Here is an 18,348-nt window from a genome sequence, read left to right as displayed (position 1 = left end):
GAAGCAGGAACTGGGAACAATGACTTAGTTGTGAGGATTCAAACTGAATAGAGGACGTGATTTCAAGAGGAGTGTATTTAGGGATAGCTCATTCGTGTCACTATACATTCTCCAGCACTACTACAGCAAGAGTTACAACAGAGCTACAGCATGTATGGCATACGTAAAACATTAAAATCTGCCTCTTAGCAGAGTCTGATACTCCATCCAAGTCTTCAGTAACAGATGTAGACTTAAGTCGTGCTGTTGATTTGCTTTCCCTTCTGCTTTTGGGAAGCCTGAAAAAAAATGAGAGGATTGCATGTACCTAAAACTTGTAGAAGTTGGATTTTTTTTCTCTTGACCAGAAAGAGACTGATTCTGTGGCAGCCTCAGATGATACGTACACTTTGGTAGTCATCTCATGTGGAAAAATAACAGCATCCTCATGAGAGAGCAATGATGGAGGCAGGACTTTGGTTCCTGTGTGCCCAGTCAGGACAGGCTGGGCAGCCGTCCTGACTGAGGAGAGAAGGAGAGCAATTTTTAGGGACTGTCACGTGGCGTGTCCAGGGTCAGTGCCAAGTTTGTGACTTTAAGAATGGGCACAGCCTTCCTTACCATCGGAGAAACGCTTCCAGCTGTAAGGTGTTGATATTTTGTTTTCCTCTTCCACTTTGTATTCCTTCAGTTTTCATGGAGGTCAGCCTGAGGCAATACATAAAGATGTTGAAGGACTCAGATTTCTGGTATAAATTACAGCTCTTAATTAGGATGAGTGAAAAAATGCAGTGTTAATTATATAACTGGGAGTTAGGAAGTCTGTTTTTAAAATCCAGACAGCATAACTTGGACTTTGGCATTACTTCGAGCATTACTTTGATCTGAATTTGTAGAGTCCTTCCAGGAAGAGTCAGACAGAGACTATTTCCAGTTAGAAATGTTTTTTTACATTCTTTCCTTGAAAAATTTCTCTGGCTGCCTCCCCACAGTTAAAAAGTAATATCGTTTCCACCCATTAAGTCAGTTCCTGAATATAAACCTCCAGGAACGATGGACTTCCTTTTGCTTTTACCTTCCCAAAACATACATTTAGTTGCCTTCAGCTCACAATGCTGTTATGCAAGGAATCGTGGGATTTCTTGCTAGGAGAAGGCTGCCTGCCTTCCCCTTCTCCTGCCCTCTCCCCCTCCCCCAAGATGCTAATATTGGATGTTTTTTTCTAATGGAAGCAGATTGATAAAAATGATGCTAATGTTTTATTCTGTAAGAATCTTTATGTGATGTCTGCTAATGCTTCGCTTCATCCTTATCAAATTAACAAAAGAAAGATTAACTCCAATAGAATTAGGAAAATTGTATATTTGCAATTCCATGTCAGAATCTCTTATTAGAGCTCATATTTATAATCTATTAAAGATGGAAAGATACTTGGTAATGTTTAAATGCCCTTATTTATTCCCAGTTATTTCAGAGAAATCTTTTTTATTAGATTTTTGAGAATTTATCATCATTTTCTTCCTATTTATGTTAAATGCAACTATCCTATACTCCCCATGAGTTTTTGCCAGCTCATACATCTATCGCTATGTATTAAAATGTTGAATTTACACAACTGCTATTCAGTCTACAATACTTGATACCTTATCTTTTAACTGGTAAACCTCAGAAATTTAGGGAGTTGTCAAATAATAAAAAAAATAATAGTTTGGACTCCCTGTTCAGTCACTGTATGTTTCTTTTGAATAACTGAGCATCAGGTAAAGATAGTTAAACCTGGTAGCCTAGAACTGTGGAGCTTTGGTGGATGTGGAGTCTCTGGTTGTTTGTATCTTACTGCTGTGACTCCTGTGCATTTATTTCATGATCTCAGTAAACTCAAATATAATTTGGGTCATTTAACTGCCAAGGGCTTTCCCACATCATCAGGTTGTTGCTATATTTTATTTCATTTGACAGACTAAAAGACAGTTTTCAAATGTTCATTGTCATTATGATCCAGTATAGCTGCTTACTATAATGGACTCAGCAGCATCTTATGTGCTTTATCAGCTGTGTTTTACTGCACTTTACTGTTCCCCTTGAAGATTATTACTTCTGAGTCCTCCTCAAAGCTATTAAGAAGCGATTCCTTGATCGTCCACATACTGTACTTCAAAACAATGAAAACTTAGAAGCAAAGATGAAATATCATATTACTTGTGGGGAAAAGCCTTGACTCTCTGCAGTTTTCACTATATCCAAAATATATTCGCTTAAAATACATTAACAGGTAGCTTCATGTGAAGAAAGATACGTCACTTTAGGATATACAGAATGATCTATTTGCTGGGAACTGGTACTTAAATAAAAGAGGAGATTGATCCATCTCCTGTTAATGCAGAACTTGAGAGACAATGGTAAAATGATCCCAAGAAATTCTTGTTTTGATTCTGTCTTAGCTTGAATAATTTGTATTATAAATCAGAAGTAAATTTTCTCAAAATAGACTGTGCAGGCCCTAGCAATGAGAGTTTTTCAGCAACTGTGCCCAGTCTGTTTGTGATCTTGTATTGCTTGAAGATTTGGCTTTCTTATAGGATAAGAAATAGCATCATTTTCCACCTACTGAATTGCTACTAGTCATTGCCTCGTAACTTTTTTTCTCCATTAGCTCTGCTCCTAGAAGTGGAGTTAGATCTGTCAAACTACATATTTACAGTTCTTTATCAATCATAGTCCTTGCAGCTTAGTTGCGATTTCCTGACTTCCTGATTGTTCTGCCAAATCACTCTACTCAATAGACCCTTCTCTGTTTCACTTCCTTTTTTTTTTCTCTAAGATTAAAAGAAGGCACCAACTCAAGTGCTGTCCAGACCTACATACACAGTGACAGAGTCTTAGCGTTAGTGTTCTGCTGTTACTCTGAGCAAAACTTTTTTTTTTTTTTTGGAGTGCTACTGAATTTCAGAAAATCTAAACTCTGTAATACTTCCTAATTCTACAGGATAGTGGGAGGTAGCAACATTCCACTACAAATTGCTACACATACCTTGGCAGTATGCAGTAGGAAAGACAGAAACCCTGCATGTCTAGCCAGGGCAGCCTTTATACAATTTGCCTTAAGATCCCTGTTCCCCTTGTGATGATGCAAAAATTCCAACCTACCTCAGAAATCTGTACTTCCAGCATTAGCTGCCCGAGTTACCCACTAGGCCTCTTTGGCATTAGAAGAATATGAAACCTAGTGTACCTCAGAAGTGGAAATATGAGCTAAGAGATACGACTCTAATGGGATAAAATTTGTCCCTGCTGAGGGCTGTGATCTGCACTGCAGTCGCGCCTCTCCAGTTCTCCAACCAGGTCCTGTTCCATGGCAGCCAAGGCCTTTCCACACCTTCAGCATGGTGTCAGCAATACTGGTTTTTATTATTAAAGAGCCTTATGCTTACACCATTATTTTCACTTTCCTCGTTGTCTTTTTCTTTGTCATTTCATTTCTCTTGTCTCCTGTTTGTTGTTGTTGTTTATTTTTTTTTAATCTGGCAATTTGATTTCCCCTGGGATGGTTCCTTTTGAGAAGGAAAGGAAACATGAGATCATTAAACTGGTATTTTATTTTCCCTTCATTGCATGTTCTCTATATTTTATCTTGTTTTTATTTTAAATTATTTTTTTCTGTATTTTATGACATCTGAAATCTTTGTACATTTTTTGCTCAGTTGCATATGAATGATCACTTGTTTGTACCACTGTATTGTATTCTACTTTTCTAAAAATAAATAAAGTTTGCTGGGGAAAATAAATAATGCAAATATTGGCAAGATAATGCATTTTAATGCCATTTAGAAATTCAGTTTCAAACTAATGTTGGATATGGTAAGCTGAGAAACTTCATTAACTAGTGCCTTTAAATCAGCAAGTCAGTGTTAGGAATCAGCCATCTCAGTGCAAAGTTTGATGTTATGGGATGACAAAGTACAAATGGGAAGAATCAGTTACAGTAACGGAAAGAGGAAGATACTGAATTGCCTCGTACTGGAGCTGGCAAAGCCAAAAGGGCATCATAACTAACTCAATGTTGGCCTTTTACATGGCTGAAGAAAGAATTTTTTCTCTTTAGAAATCCCGCAGTGGATCAGATAGTCTGTAACATCTGGGCACAGAGTGTGCTCATCCAGGATCCACTGAAATCAGTAAAATTTTGCCTATTGATCAGCCTAGATTTGCACCAAGGCTGTAATGGATTTTAAAATCCTCAGGAGTAAAGACACTGGGCCCAGGTTGTGCTGGCCCAAGCACTGTTGAAGCGTTCCAGGGCAGGTCCACATATTTCCCTAGGTGCAAGGAAGGGATTTTTGTTTGGTTTCTGTTTCCTCAGAGTCATGTTAAAGCAAACAAACAAACAAAACATGTTAATAGAATTCCTAAGGTTATGATCTGGACTTGTTATGTTCTGGACTGAAAAGCATGTAAAAACATGACTGTTACAGTGCAGGGAACCCTAAAAGTAACAACCTGTTTAAAGTTCCAGTTTGGTAATGAATTTAAGTATTAGAATAAGTCACATTACATGATCTATCCCAGAGAATTTCTGTGCTTACTCATGTGCTTGGCATGAGCATATGTATTTTATTGAATTGGAATGCCTGTGTGCCTAGATTCTGTTAGCTTCTCCACAAAGTGTTTACAGAGCTCATGTCTGTATGTTTGTATGGTTGCTGTCAGCCTACAGTGGTATTTTGAAGTGGTTTTTTTTTTTTTTTTTTTTTTTTTTGAGGGGCTATGAATGTTCAGCAATAATGAAATCGTACATTTCAGTAAAAGTTTAAAATAAATAAAAAAATTAAAATGACTGCTTTCTCAAGGGTTTTTTGGAGGGGATTTGTTTTGTTTTTTGTTTTCTTTGGTTTCTTGTCCTTTGTAAAGTTCTCTAGGTTGTGATCTGCCTCAGTGTTTAAGCATGTGCGTCAAGAGTTTGATCCTGACCTCACTTAAATCAATCTTAAGAATGGCATTCATTTTAGTGGTAGAATTAAAATTTAGTTACTTTGAAAACAACAGTTATAAAGCACAAATCAAACACTACTTGTGTACTGAAGTGAGTTGATGAATGGATTTACAACTTTTCTGCAGCAAAAATAGTTTAGGACACAGAAGATAGGATAATTTAAATTTAAACTGCTTCTTTTAAAAGGTGCTAATGCCATCTCATCCTGAAGAAAAAAAAAATCTAACTTCAATAAAGTAATATCAGCTAGCAATATGTAATGCTTTTATCCCTTTATTCTAAATCATTTTATAATACCTGAAATAATCTCTTGCCTATTCTCAGTATTAGCAAAATATTACAGAATCGTAGGTGCTAATATTGTATCAATTGTATAATTTGTTCTGTAAAACAGTAGTGCTTCCTCTTGAACATCGTAAGTTCAGAACTGCATTTGTAGCTGTTCTTGTAGAAAAGATCCATTGTTACTCAATGTACTTCAGTTTTCAGAAGAATTTAGTACACAGCAATTCTCTGTTGGAAACTGGTGGCCAGATTTTCCATATGCTGAAGTCCTTTAATGATTTGGGCCACTTCGTTTCTCAAGCCAAATTAGGAGCTTGTGCTGATTCCTAATGCCCCAAATGGGGATGCTGAAATCTTTTGGAAATTCAGTTTTTAAATGAAACAGTTGTGGCTAATAGACCAGATTAGTAGTTTTCTGGGGCTTTCAAATAGCTGAAGCAAGTGGAGAGGCCATGCAAGACCATTGCTAGTGGGTAAGGAACAGACTGCAGAAGCATCTCCCTGTGTCTCCTGTGACAGCTCGCTCTTGTACTCCTGATGCCATAGGAAAAATGGGATGTTTTGAGATTTGGATGTGAATAGGCTGGAATGGTGGAGGAGGAGGAGGACTGAGCAATCTGTTATGCCCAGTGCTCCACTAGAGTACATCAGTCCGTTAAAGTGTAGCACCACTTTGCCTTGGGCTCAGTAGAGTGAAAAATTGCATTCCTTAGGGACTAGATAATAATTTAGAATGTAAAAGATGTTGAAAGCAATGTAAATAATCCCATTAGTTTTGGAAGAGAACCCTAGTGAATTTTATCTTTATCTATAGCTTCCCAGAGTTGTTTTAGGTGTTACAGGTGAACTCTGAAAACAAAATACTTTTCAGGGCTGTTTTCCTCAGCACTGCAGTGTCTGCAATTTACTATTTCAAACAAGAAATACAAAAACGTTAGCTAAAAATGTTTGTTTAAAGGAGTGAAATATTAAATACAGTATTAGCCTCATTATTTTGATCCTCCTTTTTCTCCCCCCCCCCATCTTCTTTTCCCTTTCTCTCTGGAGATGGCCAATGATGTGAGGCTGGGCCTCAGAATCCTGGTGAGAATTTATAACGAACGTACAGATAACTGGTTTGTTGTTGAAAATGCCTGCACAGACAAATCCTTGCAAGTTTTCTCCTCCTCTCCCCACCCCCTGCCCTGGAAGCCCCTTTGAACGTGGCCCTGGTGCTGCTGATGCCTGTGACCATGCGGGGTGCAGCGTGTACGCTGTGGAGGCGTCCCCGCGTGCAAGCTCCCCTCTCTCCCCAGAGTCCCTTTGCAGAGACGTTGGCATGCTCATTGGACACCTCCCATCCCATGGTACTGCATTTTGCTGCTTGTGTTGGAAACCATTACTGTGCCTTGTCCTACCATCCTTTCTCTTTTAATCTCATGAAAACTGTGGAAACATTTGTGTAACGTGAACCAGCCATTCATGTTCTCTGTGGTGGAGTTACCAGAGTCTAATGCTTGTGGACCGAGGTTGGTAAGCATTTTGAAGCTTGAATGCCTCAGCATGAGGTCAAATCCCCCCTCTCGTCATGGGTGACAAACAAGGATGCTGACCCTGCCTTCTGAATGTGGAGTATGTGGAAGAATGTGTGTGTGCCTGTGGGGCACTCACGATTTTCCTGAGTTCCAACAGATGCTGCGTGTCCCGCGTATTTATTCACACAGCGCCATATCATGGGGATACCAGCTGAAGAGAAAAAAAAAAAAATCAGAGAGGGGCTGCAGATGATAAGGTCATTTAAATTGGCTTGCTTCATTGCCCCAGTGGGGAGCTTGCTCTCTGGGCCCTGCCTGGCCTTTTGCAGGTCTGGAGAACTGGGTGGTCGTGGCTGCCTGTGGAATTAGATTCCTGGCTAGGGATCCCTGTAAGCTCAGGTTAGACCTGGAAAAGGGAGACAAGGCCAGTGTGGGAAGATAAGGACCGCTTCAGGAAACTCCTTGCTACTGTAGCAATTCATTTAAGTCAGTGTCATCTCGTTGGTCTTTGGCCTTTTTGCAATATTTCTTTTTATCTTTACAAATCATGAGCATTTTCTGGCTGTGGAAGGATAGAAGAAACCTTTGGCAATGTATTTGGAAGGATTTTTATCACATTGATATAATCTTTGCAGTATTTTTTTCTCACTTTTTCAGATTTACTTTCACTTAGAAAGGAAAAGGACTTTTAATGTCACTTGTAAAAGAATTCCAGCCCTCTGAGGAAGGGGAGAGCACCTCCTAGTGAGTAAGGTGGCCTCTTGTACATAGTTTCCAATGAAGTTTCTTTTTTTTTTTCTTTTTCTTTTTTTTTTTTAAGATTACTCATGCATTGAAATTAATATATTGCAAAACTATCTCTTTTATCCATTCAGTTGGATATAGCAGACTACTGGACCTCAACCAATCTCATTCTTAGTGCGTCATTCTAACAGCTGTTTTATGGATGATTTAAAATATGTGGTATTGTTTCCACTTATGAGAGCAAAAGCTTGATTGCAGAGTTGAGCCTATTTATGAAAGCAGTTTTTCAAGTAGGCTCTAGAGGTGCATCTCTGCTTATTTTTAATAAGCTACTGTTATGGTCAAACTGGCATCTAGCAGAGTACACTCAAAAAACACTCAGCAAATTTTATGTAACATTAAGTGCTATTTGACTAGGTTAGTTGCTTGTGTTAAATTAATGACAGCAAACATGCATCATCACTGCATCTGTTCGCACATCTGTCTCTGCATCACTGCACTGCCCACTGCAGAATCCCTAGAAAAATAAGCATGGGAAGCTGAGTCATACAAAACAGAAGTAATTTCTTTTAATATATCACAGTACTATGTCGTTATTGTTTTGCAGTGCATCTATTACATATGTCATTGCTGTTTTTTCTTCCCGAGTAAGCCAATTATGTCTGCTTTTGCCACTCTTGTCAGAGCATCCTGGAATAAATTAGAATTACGGCTTTACGTATACAGTAGATGCAGCTGAAAGTAATGATAATGACCCTGGAAGAATAAAAGATTTGAAAATAAGTCTTCTTTTAAACAAACATACGCATGTAGAGCTGTCCCTCCTGCATTTCTCCTTAACAAACAATGTTGAAGTCATTGGTGGCTAAAACACCACAGACAGAGCTGGGGAGAGCTTTCCATTTCTGCGCGAATGAAGAGGACACTCTGTCTGGGGCTGTCTGGGCTGTGGAAACTGTCTGTTAACACCTAATTTCTCTGCTTTGTTTTTCAGTTACGCAGTTTGTCCATCTGAGCATGAATGTGCCTCGGAGATGCTTTGTGCATCCCATCTTTTTGTGTCTCGTAGCCATGGCTGCTTTCCTGTTGGGAAGCACGCGAGTTAAGAGGTGTTAGTACATGCACGTGGTGCTGAGGCACGGAGGGTCTGGCCTGTGGCCTGGTCAAGGTCAGGAGGGGGAATGTCTGCCTGAGCCTGGGGCTTGGAGCAGATTTTGAACACCTCATCATAAAATTGCCTGTAGTTACTCTCTTGGATAGTTCTTTCAGGGAATGAAAATGTAGCATCAACATTTCTCTTGTTTTTGTTCCGTTCTCTGAGAGATAACCCTTCGTACTGTCAACCCAAAGCAGTAACAAACAAAGGAAAAAATACAGAAATGCTCCATGACTGATGATTAAGACTTTAAAAGACCTCAAGTATTTTTTTTTTGTTTGCATATCACTTGAGGCTTATTAAGAACTATATTAACAGGCTTTTAATCCTTGGCACAGTTATCTGCCTCTGTCTGGGAGGTATCAGCACATTCACGATAGTCCCTCACTGTCCGTGCCTGTCTGCTGATTTTGGCTGCATTTCTGAATTTTGAGTGGTTGGTATTTAGTGTCAGGGCTGTTAGTCTTTTTCTCCTTTCGTGTGGCTTTTTGCATGTGTTGGATGCAGATGCAATTTTTGTCAGTTGACAGTTTTTGTCAGTGTCAGCAACAGACTTTCTCCAGGTATCTGACGCTTGCTTTGCAGAGGGAGTTGTCTCCTTCTCTGGATTTACTAAAACTGCTTCATTAGTTTCTGTTTTCATCTTTTGAAGTGGTTTCTCTTGATCTTTGTGATGAGAAAAATGGTGAACAAGAAGAGGCCACCTTAGTTTCTTTGCAGAGGTCTTTACCTCAGAGCTTCCCTTTGAACCCCCCAGGCACATTTGTACCACCTGGGGGTGCCGCGACAGGGGCAGTGTCTGGCCAGCAGCTCCTCTCCAGCACTCGGGGATATTTCTCACATTTGACAATGATAACCAGCTCCGAACTGCCCAGGTAGTTTCGGATTCTTCCAGTGTGATGGCCAGTGTGTTTTTCGTGGAGTCCATTGTCCAAAGTCACAGAAAGTAAACCAAGAAAAAATACTGAGTGCTCTTTAAGTCATTCTACTTGCATTTCCATCTGAGTCTGATTTCTCCCCACAGAAGAAAGCTTCACCTAGGAGGCCCAGAAAGGAGTCGTGGCTACTAGACCAGAAAGGCGGCAATCCCGATCCTGGGAAATGCCCGGGACTGAGCGCTGCCGCTGACGGCCAGAGGCCGCTGAGCCGGGCTGTCCTGGCCAAGTGCCCGGGATGAGTCAGAAACGTGCCTTTCATTTGCCCTTTGGGACTCAGATTCACTGGGGAAGAATGACATTTAGATTGGTATTTATGATTGAGATAATTTCCTGACCAGAAGCAATATTTGCTTAGCTGTTTTCCTTAGGCTTGAGGCGGATAAGCTTGTGTTTATAATTCATTTTCCTTGCATGTGATATTTTTCTTTCCCTTCACTGATTAGTTTCTTCAACTGATCTATGTGGAGTATAACATTAATATTGAAAATAAAGTTATGAAGGCCGTTAGAGGAAGATATTTTATCTCTTTCTGGCAGCACAGGCATATACATGTATCCAGTGTAGCAATGTGTGAAAACTGGAGTTAAATTGGCATAAGACATTGGGGATGTGACATATTACAGCATTAACTAAATTTTGCATGTCAAGTATAAGAAAGAGAAAACCTTTGATAGCTCTGCTGTCACAGAGACCGGAGTATTGAGTTTAGAGCCATTTCATTTGTCTTTGGAGTAGAGCAGCATGGCACAAGAGCCAGGAACCTGCAGGAAGGGCCTCAGCCCTTCCCAGACCCAACCGTCCCTTGGCCGCACACGGAGCCTTTCTGGGCCCTCTCCCTATCCAGCACTGCTGTTGGTGCTTGCCAGCAATTCCTCATTTAGGATTTAAAGGTATTTGTTCCCTACCAAAATTATTTCTTTTTTTTAAATAATAGTCTGTATTAATTTATCACATTGAATTATTATTTCTTGCCAGAGAGGAATGAATACAGAAATAGAGAATTAAGCAGCAGTTGCAGTGTCAGAAAGCTTGAAATGCAAGATAACCATTTCACAATTAATCCTCTGGAGAAAAAAAAAAAAAAAAAAACCCTAAGACCCTACCAAATGCACAAAAAGTATAGCAAATGGCTCATGTTTAATGAGAACTATAGAACTAGAAGAAAATTCTTAGATGTTAAGAAGGCTATCACGAAGTCTGTACCCTAGAAATTTTATGTTGCAAGGTAGTCGTCTAGTAAGTAAGCAAAAACTAGTATTTTCCAATGTTTTTGATTTTTATCTTAGCTTTTTAAAAAGCATTTGAAATAAAAGATTAATTTAACATGAAGACAATTTTGTACAAAGCTTGACATTTTGGTTTTTAGTTCTTCTTCATTTAATAAGACAAAGAAAAAGGAAGGAACCTTTAAAAGTGTGTTTTTGTTATTCCTCTGAGGTAGAGTTGTTTTCCTTAACCTTTACAAACATGTGTTTTAATATCAGGAAGAAGGAAATAATGTGAATGTCTGGGCTCTTGGAAGCCAGTAAAAATTGTCTCTGATCTTAGTAAGGCCAGAAAGTTGTCCATAATGCAGATTTTTTCAGTTAAAGGTATGCAAATGAAATTCCCACCCCTCCACCTAAAAAATAAATCACAAACATTTATTCCTCTCCTTAGTCGTAAGTGCTCTCTAATTTACAATTTATTTATGTTTGTATCTTAAAAGAACTAAGGTAAACATATAACAAGGATGAATTCATCCTTTGAATTTTATGATGCTTTGAGTACAGATGCTGCAAATGAAGGGTACATTTCATTCACAGATGCATTTTTCTTCTGCAAACAATTAATAACTGCAGGCTGCAAGTACAGAAACTGTCCCAGTCCCACTGGGCTGGCTGGTTATCCCAGTCATTTTATTTTTGTTCCTGTAGCAAAGCAGCGTGGAATGCACTGAGGATGTGTTTGCAGACAAAAAATACAAACAAATAAAATGTTGATGTGTGTTTTCACTTGAAGGGATCTGATGGAGGTATCAGTATTTGGTAAAAGCTAGCAGAGCTCAGGAAAACACGAATGAGTCATGAACAGTTCTCCGAAGCCTCTTTCGGGGAAATCTGTTCTCCCAGTATTTGCTTATTTTTAACCTGAGTTTTCTATATTTTCCTTTTTGCATCATGCGGCTTAGCAAGAGTATGGATGCTAGAAAACTAGTATGTAAATTTGGGTGTTTTAAGTAAAAGCTGGCAGCACCTTTGATTTGCACAGAAAAGGGAGAGGAGTCCCGGACACCTCGAGAAGCATCATATTATGGGCTAACTCCATGGAGTTAGCCTCCTTAGACAGGATGTCATCACACACTTCCATAGCAGAAGGTTGGAGATGAGCAAAATACTGTAGGAAAGTGTTTATTGGTGGCCAGAAAACAGCTGCAGGTGTCCAGGCTGTTAGGCAACGTGAACCTGCCTGTGTAAGTAGAGCTGCTATTCCCGCCTGGGAAGAATGTCAGAACACTTCCCATGCTTGCCCCACAGTCCACAGTTTTATTTCATGGACTAGAAACAAATAAAATCCATGAATTAAATCCATGCAATCCTCTGGCCTTTATAACACATCCTTAATTTACTAACTGCAGAGTTTATGAAAGAGCCTCTGTCTTATCTTCAGCTTAGTGCATTGTCAAACTTACTGAATGAAGGGGTTGATAACTCAGGTATGGTTGTTTTTAAAAGGGCTGTAAACTAATGTAGCTGCAGTAGTTATCTGATCAAGCACTGTGTGGCCTCTTTCTGCCACCAGAAGCCTATTTTTCATTTATTGTCCTTTGATTCCTTCTAATTCAAAATTATTGGATTAGAGGATTTGACTGAAAAAGCAATATTCAAAAAAATAGCATGGGTCAGTGTTCTTGGTGAGGAAGGTATTATCACCAGAGTTCCTGAGAGCTACACTGGAAATTGGTGGATTTTTGATGTAAATGAACTAAGAATATGAAACCTCTTTCAATTGACGTGCAAAGGATGTGCTTCCTGCAGCTACTGGGCAGCTACTTTCTAGCCAAGATCAGTGGTGATTTAACCTAAGCTAAGGACCCTATGTAACCCTGTTACCCACTTCCAAATTCTTGCAGAGATCCACAAATCCCATGGTTCCTTAAAAATGCAGAGGTGCCTTTAAGTCACAAGGTTAAACTCAGATCTGTGCTCGACATGGCTGGGAACAGAGGGCTTGGGAGTCAGCTTGGCTGCCAGCTCCCGAGGGCAGCTGGAGGCAGTGGGTCACGCTGGGGTGTTGCTGCGCTTCTCCGTGCTCCAGCTGAAGTGTGGGGAGAGATGGCGAGGGGTGGGCAGCCTGAGTCATCTCCACTCCCAGAGCCTCCTCTCTGGTGTGAGGCAGAACATTTGAGGCTCCTGATCCTGGCTTTAAGCAATGTCTAGGCATGTGTAGGATGCCCTGCAAGTTTCAGGCTGCCCCCATTTCCTAGCCTAGGGCTGCCCTGGCAATCTGGTGCAATTGCAGATTTCTGTCAAACTGGAGGGTTCCCCCAGTGCCAGGGAAGCTTGGCTTTTATGGATGCTTTATTGCTGGTCTCCTATATACTCTGCTTGCATCAAGTAACTGCAGCTGCAGGTCCTGGCTGTGCTGTGTGATGTACAGGGCAATGACTGAACGTGCTGCCTTTGTTTGGGACACGCAGCTAGCAGTTAAGTGCAGGTGGCTGACGTTACCCTGCAGGTTGGCAGGCGGCCTTCCCGAGCGCCTCGCAGGAGGCTGTGCCGCTCGCGCGGCACCGGCCCCGCTGCAGAAGCTGCAGTGCGCTGGGCGAGCGGTGCCAGCAGCCAAGGCACACGCGGGCTGCCAGCAGGCCAGGCCCACTCAGCGCTGGCCCTGCCGCTGGTCCCGCTGCATCCGTGGCAGCAGGTCCAAGCTCTGCGATGCACCATGCGCCCGGCCACGGTCCTCAGCACTGCCAGGCCCGCAAGGGTACCCATGCTCCAGCTGCTAGGGCTGCTGCAAGGGAAGGGGAGCTTCGCTTGCACTGACTGTGCCCGTTTCCTCCTCAACAGGATAAAGAAGTGAACCTGGAGCAGGTGCACAGGCGCATGAACAGCTTGATCGACGAAGACATCGCCCACAAGCAGATCTCGCCGGCGTCCATCGAGATCTCGGCCCTGGAGATCGGCGGCATGCCGCCCGCCCAGACCCTGGAGCCGGTGCGCGAGTACCAGAACACGCAACTTTCCGTGAGCACCTTTTTACCAGAACAGACGGCGCACGGCGCCAGCAGGACACTGTCGGCCGCGGCGGGCAGCAACCTGCCGCTGCCCCTCAGCAGCTCGGCCACCATGCCCTCCATCCAGTGCAAACACCGGTCGCCCAACGGGGGCCTCTTCCGGCAGAGCCCTGTGAAAACGCCCATCCCCATGTCGTTCCAGGCCGTGCCGGGGGGCGTCATCCCCGAGGCGCTGGAGCCCTCGCACGGGACCTCCATATAGCCACCACAGACAGACCCACAACCAGCAGAGCTTTTTAATACCACATTTAAAACAGAAAAAGAAAAAAAAATAAAAAGAGACTCTTACCTTTTTCTTGTATATATCTGTAAATAATGAAAGAATGAAGTGGGGTAAAAGTGTATTTTGAATATTCCCAATTTTCGAAGTCAGTAAAAAAACAAAAAAGCGAACAAAAATGTATGAATGACTTTGTAAATTTTGTTCTATATGAATAAAAAGGCAAACTACTTGTGATCGTTCTCAAGTGCCAAAGAAGACCAGTTACTGGGACTGAGGGCCATACAATCTTTTTTCTTTTGTTTCAACAAAACAACATTCATTCATTCATTCCTTTTTTTTTTAAAGAGTGAAAAGAAATTACTCATTTCTTGCTAGCAAAGTACACCATACTCAGACCTTCCCTCAGAACCCTGTTTTATAGGTGGCAAGGTGGCAATTTCACAGCAAAGCAGTGACCATTGTTTTAAGCCTTATTTTTTACTGAAATCCAATAAATAGAAAAAAAAATCCATGTAACAAGGATTTAAATTTCCACACAGTTTCTAAGTTAAAGCACAGGATTATTGAATTGTGGTTTTGCATGTATTCTGCGCTGTGTGGCTCTTTTTATTTAACCTTCTGTATTATATATATAATATATAATATATATTATATATATAAATGCTTTGGTAAATCAGAGGTTTCAGGTTATGGCTGAAGCTTTTAAGAAAATAATGTGGTCAGCTTTTATTTGAGTCTCTTGTAGACAAAATGGGGAGGAACCAATGACTTGCAGGAGCTGGCAGGAGGGCAAACTTGAACAGAGAGGAGGTGACAGCATTAGGGGGACTCAGCCCTCTGGTGCCGTCTCTTTCTTTAGCATTTCAAGGAATTTCTGCATAATGGGTGCAGAGCATTCTGTCGAGGTCACGTCTTGAATGACAAGGCTAAGTTCATAACTATAAGCACAGCTCTGCTTTTTTTCCATTGATTTTATAAAGGGAAACATTTCAATGGTCATGCCTATAGTCTTGGTAGAAATTGTTAAAAAATGCCATTTATTTTTTTCTGTGCAACGCAATCAAGGGACAGAGAGAGCAACACATAAAGCTAATGTCTTGGTCTGCAAATATTACCTGTGCTATTTCATGTTACAAAAAAAAAAAAAAAAAAAAGCCAAAACACATTGTTTCCTTCCCAAACAGTAGTTTAAATACTCGAGATAACTGTTTTTTCCCCCTACCCCCCCATTGTTGCTAATGAACCATCACTAGCTTTCAGAAATGGAATAATTTATTATCTTCTCAAATGTATCACTACAGGTAGGTGGCAATTTCCCTTTGTCATGGGATTTCTTCATTTTATTAGAAAACTGCTGTTTGGAAAAGGCTTTTGATCTGGGTGCAGCAAAATCACTACCTACATTAGAGATGAAAAATAGTCTTTGAGAAGACATAAAAACGCAGTCACGTGCCAAGAAAGTCAGCAGATGATATGGGTCATGCTTTTGGATAAATAAAAGCCTTCCGTTGATTGCCTCCTAATCTGATTTGCATAATTACTCAACAGGTATTTTTATGAGATGATAAAGTCAGCCAAATCTGTACTTTTTACAGTTTAAATGGCAGGGAAGAAAATGCAGTCAAACTGTGACGCGAGGCCGGCGTAGCGCGCTCAGCCCGGTGCCGTGCCCGCAGCGGTGACGCTGGAGCAGGCGAAACCCTGCAGGGTTCATTTGTCTCTGCTGTCAGGCTGCGGCTTGGTGAAGACAGTGCGATTTTGCATTCTGGCACAAGTTGCACTATTTGCTTCAGACTAATTAAAAATGAATAATATATAATCAGCTGACACCAACTTGAGATCTTTTTACTTTCTCTTTCAGTGTGTACGCGTGGGTTTCACCTCTCCAGCCATGCTGCGTTCTCCTGAATACGCCTCACATGTTTAAATGCTTTGCAGAATCACAGCCAGGATTATCAGGATCTTGCAGAATCAAACCATACAGCTCTCCCTCAGAAAACTGTTTAAGCATCAAGCCCTATAGCAAGAGCTGCTTTAGGTACAGGCTGAAGCGTTTTGCTGATTAATGATGGATTTAAATGCAGCTTTCGAGTTAAATATGTGACTAATTTCAAGCAGGTGAGTGAGCTCACCAAACTACCTGGGACTCTTCAGTTGTTTAAGGCTAACCACCTTCTTAAGTGCTTTGCTGCACCAGGGTCTATAGCATAAACGTAGCAATCCACAATGGGTCTGTCAGTGCCTAGTAATTATTTGTTTATTTGAAAGTTAGCAAGTCAGAGATTGAGCCTGTCAACCATGACAGGAAGCTGTTTAATCTTTCATGTGAGAGTGGTTTGGTTTTAGATTATTTAAGCAAATCACCATGTTCTTCTTGAGCATAAACAATGTTTCTTTCCCCATAAATTTCAGTTTTCAAAGTAAATGCAGAATGTATGATTTCCATACTCTGTCTCCTGTTTTATATTTATAACTTCATTTTGACAATTCAAAGCATTCACTTTCTATACAATATATATTCACCATACACTCATACATATATATGTATGTATATACACATAGTTATTCACAGATCAAGTGAGAAGTATAATTTCCATGTGCTGTAAATGAGCACAGGCTCAGAGCCCTGGTGGAGCTCTGCTTATGTGCACCACCTGCAGATTTGACCCTTTTTAAGGTCTGGCAGGGCAGAGTGGAAAAATACTGCACATCTTTGTGAAAACAACCAAGACCAAACTGCCCATGATTTCAAACAGCACATCACACTGAGTGTGCATAAAACCAGGGATAATGTATGATCCCAAATATCACAGTTCCTCCAGGAGGATTACACAGCAAAGGCGGTGCCACGTGACACTGAAAGCAAGTGCCTGTGTTTCATTATTTTGGTGCCTTGTGTGGCTGAATTGCTACAAAGTGAATTCTCTGGCACAACACTGGTAGTGAGTCTATCTGTTAGTTTAGGAATTGCTCAATTTTCATATAAAAGGTCACTCACCTTTTTCCATTTCTGGCACATCACTAGCTCAGATGTAGCATTGCATTGCATGTTTTTCCTTTCCCTCTCCCTTTCTTACCACCATGCCCAGGTGCTGGTCCCCAGCTCGGGGAAGGGCAACGTGAGGTAACGATGAACAGGGATCAGGGAAGGGAAAGTGCAGTGACAGCTGCTCAGTTGGGCATGTCCAGCAAATCTCCCTCCCTGTATACCCAGCACAGAACCAGTAGCACTTTATTTTTAGGAAGCAAAACATTTCTTCTACCAGATACAGTTGATATACCACTGTTACATTACAGTTGTCTGTCAAAACTTGTTTCTTTGCCTTGATTCTGCCTTAGCTGGGGAGAATCAGCCTCATTTAACTGATTTCACCTGGGCAGCTGCCCTGCTGCTCTTGCAGACCCACAGGTGAGGCGGCTGTGACTCGGGGTGGGGCTGCTGGGCCCCGCGAGACATCTAGAACCTTCTGGCTCCCCTTGTGTGCTGGAGGCTGTGAGGGGAGAGCACCTCAGGGCGGGCTTCTCTATGGGGCCTGCTGGGGGTGCTGCTTTGCTCCATGCCTGGTCAGCAGGGAAACAGGACAAAATCCCAGCCCCTCCAAGGTAACTTGTAACAGCAGCTCAGCGTATGAGGCTTCAGTCTCTTACTGAGCTTTTTGCTGTTTTTTTTCTTTGTATGCTTAACATTGTCTTTTTAGAAGGTTCTTAACCACATTAAGAAACTACAGTTAATATATAAGCTGAAGTTTTTTGTGGATTTTCTTGTATTGTTGTTTGTATGTTTTTGTTTTCTTTTTGCTTTTTATTTTATTTTGTGTTCTTTGTTTTCTTCCTCTCTATTTAAGTGGTTATTAAATATCTTGCTTAGGTAGTAATCCATTCTTGGTGGTGGTAGCTTCATCTGATGTTGGAACCAAGTGCCCTAAGAAGAAGCTGTGCTGTTGTGTCTTCCTTTTGTATAGACTCCTCTGGATCTAACAGCTGATCAGTGTGGGGAGTTTGTTTGGTTGCTTGGTTTTGTTTTTACTTTGCTGTAGTTATAAAGCTTTGCAGTTCTGTGTGCATCAAACTTTTCCCCTGTTTTGCCCTTTTCATCTTGTAGTAGGGAAAAGTTAGTTTCCAGGAGCACAAACAGGCAACCAAGTGGAAGGTAATAAGGTGAGGAAGGGACTCGAGCAAAAAATTGTTTGTGCACCTTGGCAAGGTTTAAATTGCTTGGATGCCTGGCAGGAATAGCAGGTGA

At 41.2% G+C, this 18,348-nt stretch overlaps 1 protein-coding gene across 1 annotated transcript in view; it reads left to right on the top strand.

Annotated features, from left to right (window-relative positions):
* GRID1 (glutamate ionotropic receptor delta type subunit 1) overlaps positions 1–14,160 on the top strand; it is a 437,352-nt gene extending 423,192 nt beyond the window's left edge. The window contains 2 exon segments of the mRNA XM_088526360.1: positions 6,302–6,337; positions 13,656–14,160. Coding sequence (XP_088382486.1) covers positions 6,302–6,337; positions 13,656–14,084 — 465 coding nt within the window. The 3' untranslated portion in view covers positions 14,085–14,160.
* The last annotated feature ends 4,188 nt before the right edge of the window (positions 14,161–18,348 follow it).

This window comes from Tinamus guttatus, unplaced genomic scaffold (genome assembly GCF_059628265.1).
Source record: "Tinamus guttatus ecotype Peru unplaced genomic scaffold, ASM5962826v1 Tinamus_guttatus_pri_ptg000246l, whole genome shotgun sequence".
Classification (NCBI taxonomy): Eukaryota; Metazoa; Chordata; class Aves; order Tinamiformes; family Tinamidae; genus Tinamus; species Tinamus guttatus.
Note: the sequence above shows the minus strand (reverse complement) of the source record. Positions and strands in the feature narration are given on the sequence as shown.